Source organism: Hyperolius riggenbachi, chromosome 3 (assembly GCF_040937935.1).
Source record: "Hyperolius riggenbachi isolate aHypRig1 chromosome 3, aHypRig1.pri, whole genome shotgun sequence".
NCBI lineage: Eukaryota > Metazoa > Chordata > Amphibia > Anura > Hyperoliidae > Hyperolius > Hyperolius riggenbachi.
In genome coordinates this window covers 103,080,023-103,096,006 of record NC_090648.1, presented here as the reverse complement: position 1 = coordinate 103,096,006, position 15,984 = coordinate 103,080,023, and the positions used below count along the sequence as shown (strand labels likewise).

The following is a 15,984-nucleotide window of genomic DNA, read 5'->3' as shown; positions in this document are numbered from 1 at the left end:
GGTTACTGTGTACTGATAGGAAACCCCAGAACAAGTTGCAAGGCTTTTGCTGGGGACAGCTATAGTGTTAATACTGCAATACTGCTGTATATGGACCCCTGGCAAATATACCTATTATTTGCAGCCACTTTAACCCATTGCACCCATTCAGGCTGGTGAACACAGAATTCCGTACCGAGCTATACCAGCACACATGGACATTGTTATGGGGGGCTCTGAAAGAAAGCATAGACCCCTCAAAGCATAGACAAGAAGTTCTTCTCCACCTTTCGGTGCGCACAAGGGGTTGGGGGCCTCAGAAGGGTTTCATGAAGGAATCTTGGGGGCTCCCCAGATGCCCACTCACAAATAAAATTGGTATAGATGTACTAATGTACCTTTACCCAATTCTAAAAAGAGTTAAAAATGAAAATAAAACACAATGATGATGAAAATATTTCAATATTGTTAATTAACCATTAATATGTACCGTATTTTTTGGCATCGGTGGGTAGTGTTTAGGCTTTGGCTTATCGCATAACAGCTCCACAGTGCAGAGATGAGCATTGTTTATCCTCATAGTAAAGCCGCAAAGCGGCTGGGTGGTCCATGCTTGCAGCCAAAGTAGAAATGAAGAGTAAAGAGAGAAATACTTTGGCTGCAAGCACGGACCACCCATTGGCTTTACTGCAAGGATTATCGATGCTCATCTCTGTACTGTGGCACCATTATGCAGTAAGCCACAGCCTAAACACTCCCCACCGATGCTGTAGGATGCCCGACAAGGGACAGATGGCACAGGGGACAGAGCGGATGCGGATCAAGGACAGAGCAGACAGGAGACAGAGCAGACTGGGGACAGAGTGGATTTTGGGCACAGGTGACAGAGCGGACCGAGGACTGAGGGGACAGATGATACAAGTGCTCCAATAGATAAAACCCACACGTTTTATTTGTCCATTTGTCCCAGTTATTACACCATTTAAATTGTGTTCCTAGTACAATGTATAGCGATAATATTTTATCTGGAAATAAAGATGGATTTTTAATACTATGGGCTTGATTTACAAAGCCGTGCTAATGCATAGCTTGACCGTGCTATGCATTTAGTACACAATGTGATGCATGCGAAGGTTTGCATGCATAAAGATTTACGTGCGCGTGCTAAAGACGGTTTGCCGCATTAGTGCGCACACATAAATCTTTACATGCGCCAACCTTCGTGCGCATCACATTGTGTGCTAAATGTCATGCTATGCATTAACACGGCTTTGTGAATCAAGCCATATATCAATAATGATACGAGCCATTATTTGCAAAATTAACAGTAATATACCCTCATAACATACATATTAAAAAGTCCATAAGGTAACTACTTATGTTTTTTTTTTATTATGTCATTTTTTATTTTACAAGTGGTTTATATTGGTAACAAAAGGGTCAAGGTGTAAGGGATTTAAAATTACTAAAACGTATGTATTGAAATGTATTGTATGTATGTAATGTAATGTGTAGGTGCATTTTTACTTTTTGGCCATAAGATGATGCGTAATTTCTGTGTGCTATAAATATGAAAGCCTGTGTCTCACTGACACTGGCTTTTCATTCATCACAGGCACTGTAATTGGATTTGAGCACAAGCTGTTCTCATTCCCTGATCACAGAATGTCGGGATTGTGGTGAAAATAAACGTCAGAGACACAGCGATCGGGAATGGTGAGGTAAACAAACATGTACGTGTATACACCCCTGGTTGTTAAGTGAAGTTTCCAGGGGTGTAGATACACATATCAGCAGTGGGGAACATATTAATTCATGATCCAATTGCATAACTTAAATGGAAAGATTCTCATTAGTTAGTGAAATAACCAATGGGAAACTCCAGCGGCAAATTCAAGGATGCTTTTGCTAGGGTTCCCAAGTATGTCAACAGCAGAGTGTTGGCAGTGTGGCGCATGTCATGGGACCAGCAGTGGCAGAGCAGGGTGCTGTGGGTGCCCTGTGTGCGGTTGAGGGTGCTATGTGTGTTGGAGGGGCAGCAGGTACTGGCAGCAGACAAGTGGGTCGGGGCTTGCTATTCTAAAGTATAGCAAGCCCCAGCAAAGAATCTTTAAATGCTACACCAGAGATCCCCATCCTCCTCAGGGAGAATTCACATTGGTCTGTTAAAGGGCCAATGAGGAGCCCTGGTGGCACATCTAAAGATGCTTTGTCAGGGCTTGTTATACTTAAGTATAGGGAGTGCCGGATGTGGGTAGCAACAGATATGTAGCGTTGTTCATCAGGGATCATCAGTCAAGGTATTGAGAGGATATTGGCATGGGATATTCGAGAGGATAATGGTATGGGATAATTTATTAAAGATAAATATTCATGGTTAATTAACAATCTACCCCTCGCATTACTTGCTCATTCAAAAAGCTCTAGGACTTCTCCAGAGCAGACCTTATTCTATGTCGCTCACCTCAACCATCAATTCATTCATTCATTCATTCAATTCAAGCAGACCTAAAAGACCCATCTGTTTACCACAGCCTATCCACCATCTTCATGGCTTCATTGAACTGCCACTACACCAATGTGCCCCACTCTTCCACCCCTTAGATTGTAAGCCTGTATTGCAGGGCCCTCTTCCCCACGTGCTCTTCTCTGCCACCAAGTGCATTCAGTGACTCGCCAGTTATATTTATCCCTACCTTGCAATCTGTGCACCATTGTTTATTGGTACTTTGTGTACCATTGTTCAATGACGCTGTGTTATATTGTTCTCTGTTGTATTGTCTCTCCTATCTATTGTAGAGCATTGTGAAATATGTTAGCACTTTATAAATACAGTTTAATAATGATAACAATAATGAATTATTTTTTAGTGGTGTTTTTATTTGCTGGTAACTCTTTGTAGGGATGGGTAAGGGGCACCAGAGGTAACGGTGAGCACCTTGTTTATAACCTTTAACAATGATATTCTGTAAAAGGGGAAACACTTCAATGCTCTTCTTTGCAGAGCAGAGTACCCCCTCAATCTTATGAATAATCAGGCAGATAAGAGACTAGACAAGCATAATATAGCAAAGTCCCCCTGTATCCGGCACAGGCAGGGATTGCCTTATGCTACGATACGTGTGCTTGCCAGTTGCTTCAGCAACCAGTCGAAAAAAGGACAAACACCCCCCCCCCCCAGTGAAACAAAAAATACTTATTACCGTCTTCTACTCTTCCTGTAGCTCCTAGCGGCTTTCTGGCGTACTTTGTGTACCATTGCTGGCATTTCACCTGACCTGCATCGGAGCCATGCATGGATGTTGGAAAGCCGTTAGGAGGTACAGGAAGAAGGAGGTTCAGTAAGTATTTTCTACCCAATGCCCTGCAAATCCCCAAAGCACTGTTCCGGTTAGTTGATAGTAGGGACTTTTACTATAGAAATACTTAGAGTATGCACAGTAAGGTAGCCTCATTGTATATGTATGCTATGTGTGCCTGTGTTTCTGTGTGAGTGTGTGTACACTCTTAGTCACCATCTGATAACCCTGCTAAAGTCTAGGGTCAAATTCTTTGTTGTCGAATAAGATACCCACATGTTTTTAGGCTTTGGGAGGAAACCGCTGTATGTGGAAACGTTGTCTGGTTTGGTACAGCATCCGCTTTCCAGGGTACCCAGGTTTCATGCTTAGACTATGGTCTGTTTGGGACATAAGTGGGATCCCACCCTATTAACCACTTGAGGACCTAGGGCTTTCTACCCCTTAAGGACCGGCCACTTTTTTTCCATTCAGACCACTGCAGCTTTCACGGTTTATTGCTCGCTCATACAACCTACCACCTAAATGAATTTTGGCTCCTTTTCTTGTCACTAATAAAGCTTTCTTTTGGTGCTATTTGATTGCTCCTGCTATTTTTACTTTTTATTATATTCATCAAAAAAGACATGAATTTTGGCAAAAAAATGATTTTTTTAACTTTCTGTGCTGACATTTTTCAAATAAAGTAAAATTTCTGTATACATGCAGCGCGAAAAATGTGGACAAACATGTTTTTGATAAAAAAAAACCCATTCAGTGTATATTTATTGGTTTGGGTAAAAGTTATAGCGTTTACAAACTATGGTGCAAAAAGTGAATTTTCCCATTTTCAAGCATCTCTGACTTTTCTGACCCCCTGTCATGTTTCATGAGGGGCTAGAATTCCAGGATAGTATAAATACCCCCCAAATGACCCCATTTTGGAAAGAAGACATCCCAAAGTATTCACTGAGAGGCATAGTGAGTTCATAGAAGATATTATTTTTTGTCACAAGTAAGCGGAAAATGACACTTTGTGAGAAAAAAAAAAAAAAAAAAGTTTCCATTTCTTCTAACTTGCGACAAAAAAAAAATGAAATCTGCCACGGACTCACCATGCCCCTCTCTGAATACCTTGAAGGGTCTACTTTCCAAAATGGGATCATTTGTGGGGTGTGTTTACTGTCCTGACATTTTGGGGGGTGCTAAATTGTAAGCACCCCTGTAAAGCCTAAAGGTGCTCATTGGACTTTGGACCCCTTAGCGCAGTTAGGCTGCAAAAAAGTGCCACACATGTGGTATTGCCGTACTCAGGAGAAGTAGTATAATGTGTTTTGGGGTGTATTTTTACACATACCCATGCTGGGTGGGAGAAATATCTCTGTAAATGACAATTTGTTAATTTTTTTACACACAATTGTCCATTTACAGAGATATTTCTCCCACTCAGCATGGGTATGTGTAAAAATACACCACAAAACACATTATACTACTTCTCCTGAGTACGGCGATACCACATGTGTGGCACTTTTTTGCACCCTAACTGCGCTAAAGGGCCCAAAGTCCAATGAGTACCTTTAGGATTTCACAGGTCATTTTGAGAAATTTCGTTTCAAGACTACTCCTCACGGTTTAGGGCCCCTAAAATGCCAGGGCAGTATAGGAACCCCACAAATGACCCCATTTTAGAAAGAAGACACCCCAAGGTATTCCGTTAGTAGTATGGCGAGTTCATAGAAGATTTTATTTTTTGTCACAAGTTAGCGGAAAATGACACTTTGTGAAAAAACACAATTAAAATCAATTTCCGCTAACTTTTGACAAAAAATAAAATCTTCTATGAACTCACCATACTCCTAACGGAATACCTTGGGGTGTCTTCTTTCTAAAATGGGGTCATTTGTGGGGTTCCTATACTGCCCTGGCATTTTAGGGGCCCTAAACCGTGAGGAGTAGTCTTGAAACAAAATTTCTCAAAATGACCTGTGAAATCCTAAAGGTACTCATTGGACTTTGGGCCCTTTAGCACAGTTAGGGTGCAAAAAAGTGCCACACATGTGGTATCGCCATACTCGGGAGAAGTAGTACAATGTGTTTTGGGGTGTATTTTTACACATACCCATGCTGGGTGGGAGAAATACCTCTGTAAATGGACAATTGTGTGTAAAAAAAATCAAAAGATTGTCATTTACAGAGGTATTTCTCCCACCCAGCATGGGTATGTGTAAAAATACACCCCAAAACACATTGTACTACTTCTCCCGAGTACGGCGATACCACATGTGTGGCACTTTTTTGCACCCTAACTGCACTAAGGGGCCCAAAGTCCAATGAGTACCTTTAGGATTTCACAGGTCATTTTTGTTTCAAGACTACTCCTCACGGTTTAGGGCCCCTAAAATGCCAGGGCAGTATAGGAACCCCACTAATGACCCCATTTTAGAAAGAAGACACCCCAAGGTATTCCGTTAGGAGTATGGTGAGTTCATAGAAGTTTTTATTTTTTTGTCACAAGTTAGCGGAAATTGATTTTAATAGTTTTTTTTCACAAAGTGTCATTTTCCGCTAACTTGTGACAAAAAATAAAATCTTCTATGAACTCACCATACTCCGTACGGAATACCTTTGGGTGTCTTCTTTCTAGAATGGGGTCATTTGTGGGGTTCCTATACTGCCCTGGCATTTTAGGGGCCCTAAACCGTGAGGAGTAGTCTTGAAACCAAATGTCGCAAAATGACCTGTGAAATCCTAAAGGTACTCATTGGACTTTGGGCCCCTTAGCGTACTTAGGGTGTAAAAAAGTGCCACACATGTGGTACCGCTGTACTCAGGAGAAGTAGTATAATGCGTTTTGGGGTGTATTTTTACACATACCCATGCTAAGTGGGAGAAATATCTCTGTAAATGACAATTGTTTGATTTTTTTACACACAATTGTCCATTTACATAGAAATTTCTCCCACCCAGCATGGGTATGTGTAAAAATACACCCCAAAACACATTATACTACTTTTCCTGAGTACGGCGGTACCACATGTGTGACACTTTTTTGCAGCCTAGGTGCGCTAAGGGGCCCAACGTCCTATTCACAGGTCATTTTGAAGCATTTGTTTTCTAGACTACTCCTCGCGGTTTAGGGCCCCTAAAATGCCAGGGCAGTATAGGAACCCCACAAGTGACCCCATTTTAGAAAGAAGACACCCCAAGGTATTCCGTTAGGTGTATGGCGAGTTCATAGAAGATTTTATTTTTTGTCACAAGTTAGTGAAAAATGACACTTTGTGGAAAAAAAAACAATAAAAATTAATTTCCGACAAAAAATAAAATCTTCTATGAACTCGTCATACACCTAACAGAATACCTTGGGGTGTCTTTTTTTTCTAAAATGGGGTCACTTGTGGGGTTCCTATACCGCCCTGGCATTTTACAGGCCCAAAACCGTGAGTAGTCTGGAAACCAAATGTCTCTAAATGACTGTTCAGGGGTATAAGCATCTGCAAATTTTGATGACAGGTGGTCTATGAGGGGGCGAATTTTGTGGAACCGGTCATAAGCGGGGTGGCCTTTTAGATGACAGGTTGTATTGGGCCTGATCTGATGGATAGGAGTGCTAGGGGGGTGACAGGAGGTGATTGATGGGTGTCTCAGGGGGTGGTTAGAGGGGAAAATAGATGCAATCAATGCACTGGGGAGGTGATCGGAAGGGGGTCTGAGGGTTTGGCCGAGTGATCAGGAGCCCACACGGGGCAAATTGGGGCCTGATCTGATGGGTAGGTGTGCTAGGGGGTGACAGGAGGTGATTGATGGGTGTCTCAAGGTGTGATTAGAGGGGGGAATAGATGCAAGCAATGCACTGGCGAGGTGATCAGGGCTGGGGTCTGAGGGCATTCTGAGGGTGTGGGCGGGTGATTGAGTGCCCTAGGGGCAGATAGGGGTCTAATCTGATAGGTAGCAGTGACAGGGGGTGATTGATGGGTAATTAGTGGGTGTTTAGGGTAGAGAATAGATGGAAACACTGCGCTTGGGTGGTGATCTGATGTCGGATCTGCGGGCGATCTATTGGTGTGGGTGGGTGATCAGTTTGCCCGCAAGGGGCAGGTTAGGGGCTGATTGATGGGTGGCAGTGACAGCGGGTGATTGATGGGTGGCAGTGACAGGGGGTGATTGATGGGTGGCAGTGACAGGGGTGATTGATGGGTGATTGATAGGTGATTGACAGGTAATCAGTGGGTTATTACAGGGGAGAACAGATGTAAATATTGCACTGGCGAATTGATAAGGGGGGGTCTGAGGGCAATCTGAGCGTGTAGGCGGGTGATTGGGTGCCCGCAAGGGGCAGATTAGGGTCTGATCTGATAGGTAACAGTGACAGGTGGTGATAGGGAGTGATTGATGGGTGATTGATGGGTAATTAGTGGGTGTTTAGAGGAGAGAATAGATGTAAACGCTGCGCTTGGGTGGTGATCTGATGTTGGATCTGCGGGCGATCTATTGGTGTGGGTGGGTGATCAGATTGCCCGCAAGGGGCAGGTTAGGGGCTGATTGTTGGGTGGCAGTGACAGGGGGTGATTGATGGGTGATAGGTGATTGACAGGTGATCAGTGGGTTATTACAGGGAAGGACAGATGTAATTAATGCACTGGCGAATTGATAAGGGGGGGGGATCTGAGGGCAATCTGAGCGTGTGGGCGGGTGATTGGGTGCCCGCAAGGGGCAGATTAGGGTCTGATCTGATGGGTAACAGTGACAGGTGGTGATAGGGGGTGATTGATGGGTGATTGATGGGTAATTAGTGGGTGTTTAGAGAAGATAACAGATGTAAACGATACATTTGGGAGGTAATCTGACGGCGGGTTTGCGGGCGATCTAATGGTGTGGGTGGGTGATCAGATTGCCCGCAAGGGACAGGTTAGGGGCTGATTGATGGGTGGCAGTGACAGGGGGTGACAGGGGGTGATTGATGGGTGATAGGTGATTGGCAGGTGATTGACAGGTGATCAGTGGGTTATTACAGGGAAGAACAGATGTAATTAATGCACTGGTGAATTGATAAGGGGGGGTCAGAGGGCAATCTGAGCGTGTGGGCGGGTGATTGGGTGCCCGCAAGGGGCAGATTAGGGTCTGATCTGATAGGTAAAAGTGACAGGTGGTGATAGGGGGTGATTGATGGGTGATTGATGGGTAATTAGTGGGTGTTTAGAGAAGATAACAGATGTAAACGATACATTTGGGAGGTAATCTGACGGCGGGTTTGCGGGCGATCTAATGGTGTGGGTGGGTAATCAGATTGCCCGCAAGGGGCAGGTTAGGGGCTGATTGATGGGTGGCAGTGACAGGGGGTGACAGGGGGTGATTGATGGGTGATAGGTGATTGGCAGGTGATTGACAGGTGATCAGTGGGTTATTACAGGGAAGAACGGATGTAAATAATGCACTGGCGAATCGATAAGGGGGGGTTTGAGGGCAATCTGAGCGTGTGGGCGGGCGATTGGGTGCCCTCAAGGGTCTAATCTGATGGGTAACAGTGACAGGTGGTGATAGGGGGTGATTGATGGGTGATTGATGGGTAATTAGTGGGTGTTTAGAGGAGAGAATAGATGTAAACAATGGATTTGGGAGGTGATCTGATGTCGGATCTGTGGGCGATCTATTGGTGTGGGGGGGGTGATCAGATTGCCCGCAAGGGGCAGGTTAGGGGCTGATTGATGGGTGGCAGTGACAGGGGGTGATTGACGGGTGATTGACGGGTGATTGACGGGTGATTGACAGGTGATTGACAGGTGATTGACAGGTGATCAGGGGGATAGATGCATACAGTAAACAGGGGGGGGTGGTCTGGGGGGGGGGTCTGGGGAGAATCTGAGGGGTGGGGGGTGATCAGGAGGGGGCAGGGAGCAGGGGGGGGGGATAAAAAAAAATAGCGTTGACAGATAGTGACAGGGAGTGATTGATGGGTGATTAGGGGGGTGATTGGGTGCAAACAGGGGTCTGGGGGGTGGGCTGGGGGGGGTCTGATGGGTGCTGTGGGCGATCTGGGGCAGGGGGGGGAGAAATCAGTGTGCTTGGGTGCAGACTAGGGTGGCTGCAGCCTGCCCTGGTGGTCCCTCGGACACTGGGACCACCAGGGCAGGAGGCAGCCTGTATAATACACTTTGTAAACATTACAAAGTGTATTATACACTTTGTATGCGGCGATCGCGGGGTTAACATCCCGCCGGCGCTTCGGTATAGCCGGCGGGATGTTGCGGCGAGCGAGCGGTGACAGGCGCCGGCGGAGGATCGCGTCACGGATGACGCGATCGCTCCGCCCATGCCCTTAAATGGACCGCCGCCTCTGTGGGTGAGCCGGTCCTTAAGGGCTCCACTTCCCGGCCGCCTCTGTGCGTTAGGCGGTCGGGAAGTGGTTAACGTTTAACCTGCTGGGGACTCCCGATCCACCCCAAAGAGCAGCCTGGCGGCAATTGGCCAGGCTGTGCACTGGGTCTGCGGGGGGGGCCTCTTTCACGTCAGGTAGTGGCGGATCGGTGGCGAGCGGCGGCGATCGGGTAGGACACGCAGCAAGCAAAGTGCTTGCTGCGTGTTTTTAAGAAAAATTATTAAAATCGGCCCACCAGGGCCTGAGCGGTGGCCTCTGGCGTCTCTGGACGAGCCTAGCTTATCCAGAACACTAGGGAGGTTAAAGAATGGAGAGGCTACTACACAATAAACTAAAGTAATTTCACTCTCTGCTGCTATTAAAGAAATATCGTCACATCAAAATATTATTTCTGATTAAGAGAAAAATGATGTGAAGTTTTACAATCATTTATTTATCATATTTCTAGATTTTGCAATTAACTCTGAAAAAAAACAATATGCCTGTAAAGCAGGTAAAAAAAGGCATGAGGCACATTTTTTTATTTGGCCACTGCCATAGGCCACTATGTAATTAGTGGCTATAACGGTGCCCGGGGTGTAAATTGGGGGCACCGCTTTAAGCTGCTATGTAATAAGGAAGCTCCAGTCCGCAGCAGGGAAGTGACATCCAGAAGCAGTGAAACAGCTGTCTTTGCGCGCGGGGGGGGGGGGGGGGAGTGCAGGGACCAAGTGCCTAAGCCCTGGAAGGGGAAATATATGGCTGCAGCTGGGAGCTGGAATGTTAAGCTGCAGCTGTTTGGACTAGGTGGATATTAGATTATTGGTAAACTTACCGATCACCTACTATCGGCATTACCCTGCACCTGCCCTTAAGGTGCCTGCTAATGATACAACCTTGATTGTTCAATCTTAGCACTTTTCTGTAATATGAAGGATAATGCCATTCAAAGTGTCCATTTAAAGTGTATTCACTCACTTTACCCTTCTTCTGCATAGACAAATGTATCTATCCTCCTACTCCTAAAAATGACTTTTAGATATCTCACAGTTTTAAATTATTTTTAAAAACTTAAAAAGCAGATTTATTGTTTTGTCTCAACTGAATGTAACCATCTGTCTCTGTGTCTCAGAGGGCTTGTGAGAATCTGCTCAGCTGCCTGTGCAGACAGGCAGCTTTTTGACCACTGTTCAGGTCTGCATTCTGCAGGTCTCTTTAAGAGAGACTTTTTGTCAGCATTGCAGCTTGCTGCTGAGGAATTTGCATATATTCGTTATGCAAATCCTCTACCTGCCTCCTGTGATGACTGGCAGTATAAAGGTTGGGATTACCCACAGTCCTTGGCTGGTCATTCCTTCAGACTTTGTAGTAAACACTCCTAGAGAGTGTCAGCCATGCTACTTCTTGTTGAAGTTATCTTAGAGTAATTCTGGGGACTGCACGAGGCAGTTTCTTTAATGCCGTCAGGATTGCTTATCTGTTTGTTTGTCTGTTGCGACTGTCCTGTCCCAGCGGTGGTCGATAGGAAGTCGTTCTGTGTGTCTGGGTGCTAACCGCAACAGCGGTTGTTGCTGGTAGCCCCTTCTGATCTGTTTCCCTGGGTCGTACTAGCCTCTTTTGCGCTAGTGCTGTGGATCCTTCTGTTCTGCCTTCCTGGATCGCACTCGCCTTGCGCTAGTGCTGTGGATCCATCTGGTCTGCTATTCTGTTCTGCCTTCCTGGATCGCACTCGCCTTGCGCTAGTGCTAAGATCCTTCTGGTCTGCTACTCTGTTCTGTCTCCCTGGATCGCACTCGTCTTGCGCTAGTGCTGTGGATCCTTCTGTTCTGTCTACCTGGATCGCACTCACCTTGAGCTAGTGCTGTGGATCCTTCTGTTCTGTCTACCTGGATCGCACTTGCCTTGCGCTAGTGCTGTGGATCCTTCTGATCTGTGTTTCTGCTTGCTCTGATGGAAGAGCGGTGGATCCTTTCTGCCTAGTTTCTGTTTCACGTTTGTCTGTCTTGTCTGATACGAACGCTTGCTGTAGGCTCGGTGAGGTAACCGTTAAGCAAGCGCTTGCGTTCTCTGTTTCGTGTTTGTCTGTCTTTGGTTAGTTAGGCGTGCTTGTCTCTGTTGTGCGTAACACGCGGAGACCGCGCACGAACGCGTGCACTGTTGCGAATGAGTGCGATGTTCGCGTTCAGCTAGCGTTTATTAATTTCCTTATCTTTCTCTTTGTATGATTTGCTGTGCCTTTGCTACCCTGGTGCTCTGTCCTGCTCAGTCTTGTGTCGCTATTGGCAATCGCCATTCTTGCGATTGCGTTTCCTACTTCGTTTCCGCCGTTGTGTGTTCGCCGTTGCTGGGTGGTGACTAGTTTGGTGGGCACACATTGGTTCTGTCCCTTTGCTCTGTTCCCTGTGGGCTATCCAGCCCTGCCTGATTGTACCTTGTCCTGGATCTGTACAATTCCCATTTGGCATCTGTGGCTGTGCAGCGGCTGTGTTCGCCTGCATTCCACAGCACCATCTGTCGGTGGGAATTGCCCTCTGCGGGTGCATAGCACCTAGCCTGGGTGTCCTCAATAATACGCTTGTGGAGGAAATCTGCCGCGTCAGCGCACGTCTGGTGCGCTGACCACGGAGACAATTCCACAATCGTTACAGGGCTCAAATATATGAACTATTGACCTTTTTTAATCTATCTCTTTTCAGAGGGCGGGGCTTCCTAGAGCAAAGCATTTTATAGCTGTAATTCCTTATCAGTAGTCCAACTGGAGAAAAAACTGTCAGCTGCATAGTAGTATGTTAACTCTTTCAGGCAGAGAAAGAAGAAAAGCATCACAGCATATTTATTTGTGTTCTATGCACTGTACATACGCATCACATGTCTATCTCATTATGTTCCTTGTCACTCGTCTTAAGATTTAAAGGGAACCTGAACTGAGAAGGATAAGGATTTTTCCTTTTTAAATAATACCAGTTGCCTGACTCGCCTGCTGATCCTTTGTCTCTAATACTTTCAGCCACAGCCCCTCAACAAGCATGCAGATCAGGTGCTCTGACTGAATCAGACTGGATTAGCTGCATGCTTGTTTCAGGTCTGTAATTCAGCCACTACTGCAGCCACAGAGATCAGCAGGACTGCCAGGCAACTGGTATTGTTTAAAAGGAAACATCCATATCCCCCTCAGTTTAGGTTCCCTTTAAATGTAAAAAGATGGATTCCAATCTAAATCAGGTTTCAAACCAGAATTTTGATTGTACTAACATAATGCTAATAAATACAGAATTTTGTAATTCCAACAATCTTTATTTTTATTTATTTTTTTTATTTTGTATGTATTTATGTATATATTTATTTTTAACATTACTTCCTTCTACACCATCTTTACATAGAGCCTTAATTTAGCCGTTGCAGCCAACACATCCTTATTCCTCAGGCTATAGACCAATGGATTTAACAGCGGCACTATGGCTATGTAAATTATTGAGAGTAGTTTATCGTTTTCAATAGCGCTGTCATTCTCTGGTTTCATGTATAAGAAAATGATTGGCCCATAGAATAATAATACAGTGATGAGGTGGGAGGTACAACTGGAGAAAGCTTTATGGCGCCCATTTGAAGACTGGATCTTTAGTATTGTTAAAATGATATACACATAGGAAATTACTATGAGCAGGAAGGGAACACATCCAATAAATACACTTTCCACAGTTGTCAAAAGATCTCGACTTGCAGAGTCACTGGCAGAGAGCTTACTCAGTGTTTTGAGATCGCAGAAAATGTGATCAATTTCATTTGAATGGCAGAATGGTAGCAATGATGTAATCATGGCATACAGCAATGAATTCAAAATGCCCATAAGCCATGAAAAGGCTGCCAATGTAATACAGACGACTTTGTTCATGATTAGTGAATACTGCAGTGGCTTGCATATGGCTACATAGCGATCATACGCCATGGAAGTCAGAATAAATATATCAGTCTGTCCACATAATAAGAAGAAATATAGCTGAGTGATGCAGCCATAGAACGTAATGCTGTGGTCTTGTGTCAATAAGATGGACATCAGCTTTGGCAGAGTGATGGAGACATAGGCAATATCTGAAGAGGAGAGATTACACAGGAAGAAGTACATTGGTGTGTGTAGCTGAGAAACTGCGCAGACAAGAGTGATAAGAGTCGCATTTCCAAGGACTGTGAACCAATAAATCAGTAACATTAAAATAAAAAGAAAGATTTGTCCATCTGTAGAGGTTACAAATGCCGAAATACTGAACTGTTTTATCGATCTACTGGTGCAGTTCTTCATCTTGTCTATCTAAAAGAGAGAAGAACCAAGATTTGCTACTATTTGTTTTCCCCTTTATTCAAGAAAATATATTAAGATATTAATAAGGATTTGTTAGCAACATGCATCTGTTTTCCACTTGTCAAGGTTAAACCAGAACCAAACTCTTGCACAGCACACAATGAAAAGTCTTCAACCCCTTTCTGACCACTCCACGCCAATTGGCGTGAACGTGGCAGCAGCCCTAGGACCACTCCATGCGATTGGTATGAATGACTGTGGGTGGGAAATGCAGGAGATCGCTGCGATGATGTGCGTGCATCTCCACTCTGATGATGAAGCTCCGCTCCGATGGCCGCCATCTATTAACAGTGTACAGCACTGCGATCTACAGCAGTACTGTACTGGGGACAGCCGTGTGACACGGCTGTCCCCCTGGGAGGCACAAAAGTGATCCGCTGTGATAGGCTGAAGGCTACCACAACCGATCGCTGTGATAGGCTTTCAGCAGGAGGGAGGGTTATGAAATTAATAAAAAAAAAATAGCAAAAATTAATAAAAAAAAAATATAATAAATAAATAAACAATCCTGGAGGCGATCTGACCCCACCAACAGAAAGCTCTGTTGGTGGGGAGAAAAGGGGGGGGGAATCACTTGTGTGTTGAGTTGGACATCCTTAAAGCTGCAGTGGCCCAATTAGGAGAAATTGGCCTGGTCAGTAGGGGGGTTTAACACCGTGGTCCTCAAGTGGTTAATCCACTGCTCTGTGTTTTCATTTACCCAGATCAAAGTGTCTATTCTAATTAGTTCTTATCAGCATTTGTGAATAGAGGGCAAGAGAACCTCCCTGACACGCCTGATTCCTGCAGACGATGGGTTGTCAAACCCACCCGTGGGGCGGCCGTTCTGACGACAGTTTGCCAGTGTGTACAGCCTGTCGGCAGGCTGATAAGGCTGGTTTTGACTGATCCACCTTAAACAACTGAGGCTTAACCGCTTTAGTGCACCCTGCAAAATGAAACAAAGTTCTAAACTTCAGCTTTTTTTTAGGATATTTATGAATTGTAATGGATACATTTTGCTTGTCCACAAAGGTTATCATGTAGTGGCTAATCTTTAAGAGCAGATAATAAATTCTGAGTTTAATTCCACTTTAACCCTTAAAAAGATAGCTGTACAATCAAATCATTAGGTTTAGCCAGAGTCGGATCCTCCAAAAGGCAATTCTAAGCAGTTGCCTATGGCCTGAAGAGTGTCTAGGGTCCTGGTGTATGTTAGCTCCCACCAAATCTTACTAAAAAAACAAAACAGGTGACCATCAGTAGCTATTTTGCTATTATTCCTAGGTTTAGCCACATAAGCACCTACTGCAAAAGTAACAATGGGAAAGGGTTTTTGGTTTTCTTTTTTTCCAGAAATTTGGGATTTACAGCAGCTGGCACAATTGACGATAGTAGTCAGATTCTTCTCGCTCTGGTCACTAGAGGTTGTTATTAGAATTAAAAGAAAAAGAAAAGATTGCTCATTTAGAATTGCAGATAACCCATCTTACAACAGGGACCACTAGTGGTTAGTGTAAGTAGGACCTAATTAAGTAGGTTATAAGGTACTGTACGTACACACTTTTTCAAACTACTTGTTGTCCGACTTGTTGTTTGAACGACAAGCTGGACGTGTGTATGCCCTGTTGAGCGACTGATAACAGCCAGTTTGCCCGATCCACTCAGCAAATCCATTGGACCAACTGTTGTTCAAACGACTGCAAGGTCCGTACATGAATACAAATAACTTTTAGTCTTTTGTTCAACAAATAGACGTTCAAACAACAAGTTGTTTGATCAGTCATTTAAACTAGTCCATTGTTCTACCCAGTCCATTGTCCATTACCAAGTTGGTTAAACGACATGCAAATTAGATAAATTAGCATATCAGCCGCTTTGTTGGTCAGTGTGTACATGATGTCTGAATGACTTGTTGTTTGCACTACAAGTCGTCTAAACAAGTCGGACGACAAGCTGTTAGAAAAGGTTGGACATGTGTACGCACCTTTAGAGTGCTGTAGCTCTTACTCAGCAGAACTTGGGATTTATACATA

At 44.6% G+C, this 15,984-nt stretch overlaps 1 protein-coding gene across 1 annotated transcript; it reads right to left on the bottom strand.

Annotated features, from left to right (window-relative positions):
• Window positions 1-12,973: 12,973 nt before the first annotated feature.
• Window positions 12,974-13,909, bottom strand: LOC137562196 (olfactory receptor 5V1-like). The gene has a single exon (XM_068273527.1). The coding sequence runs from the start codon at window positions 13,907-13,909 to the stop codon at window positions 12,974-12,976; it is 936 nt and encodes a 311-aa protein (XP_068129628.1).
• Window positions 13,910-15,984: the final 2,075 nt, after the last annotated feature.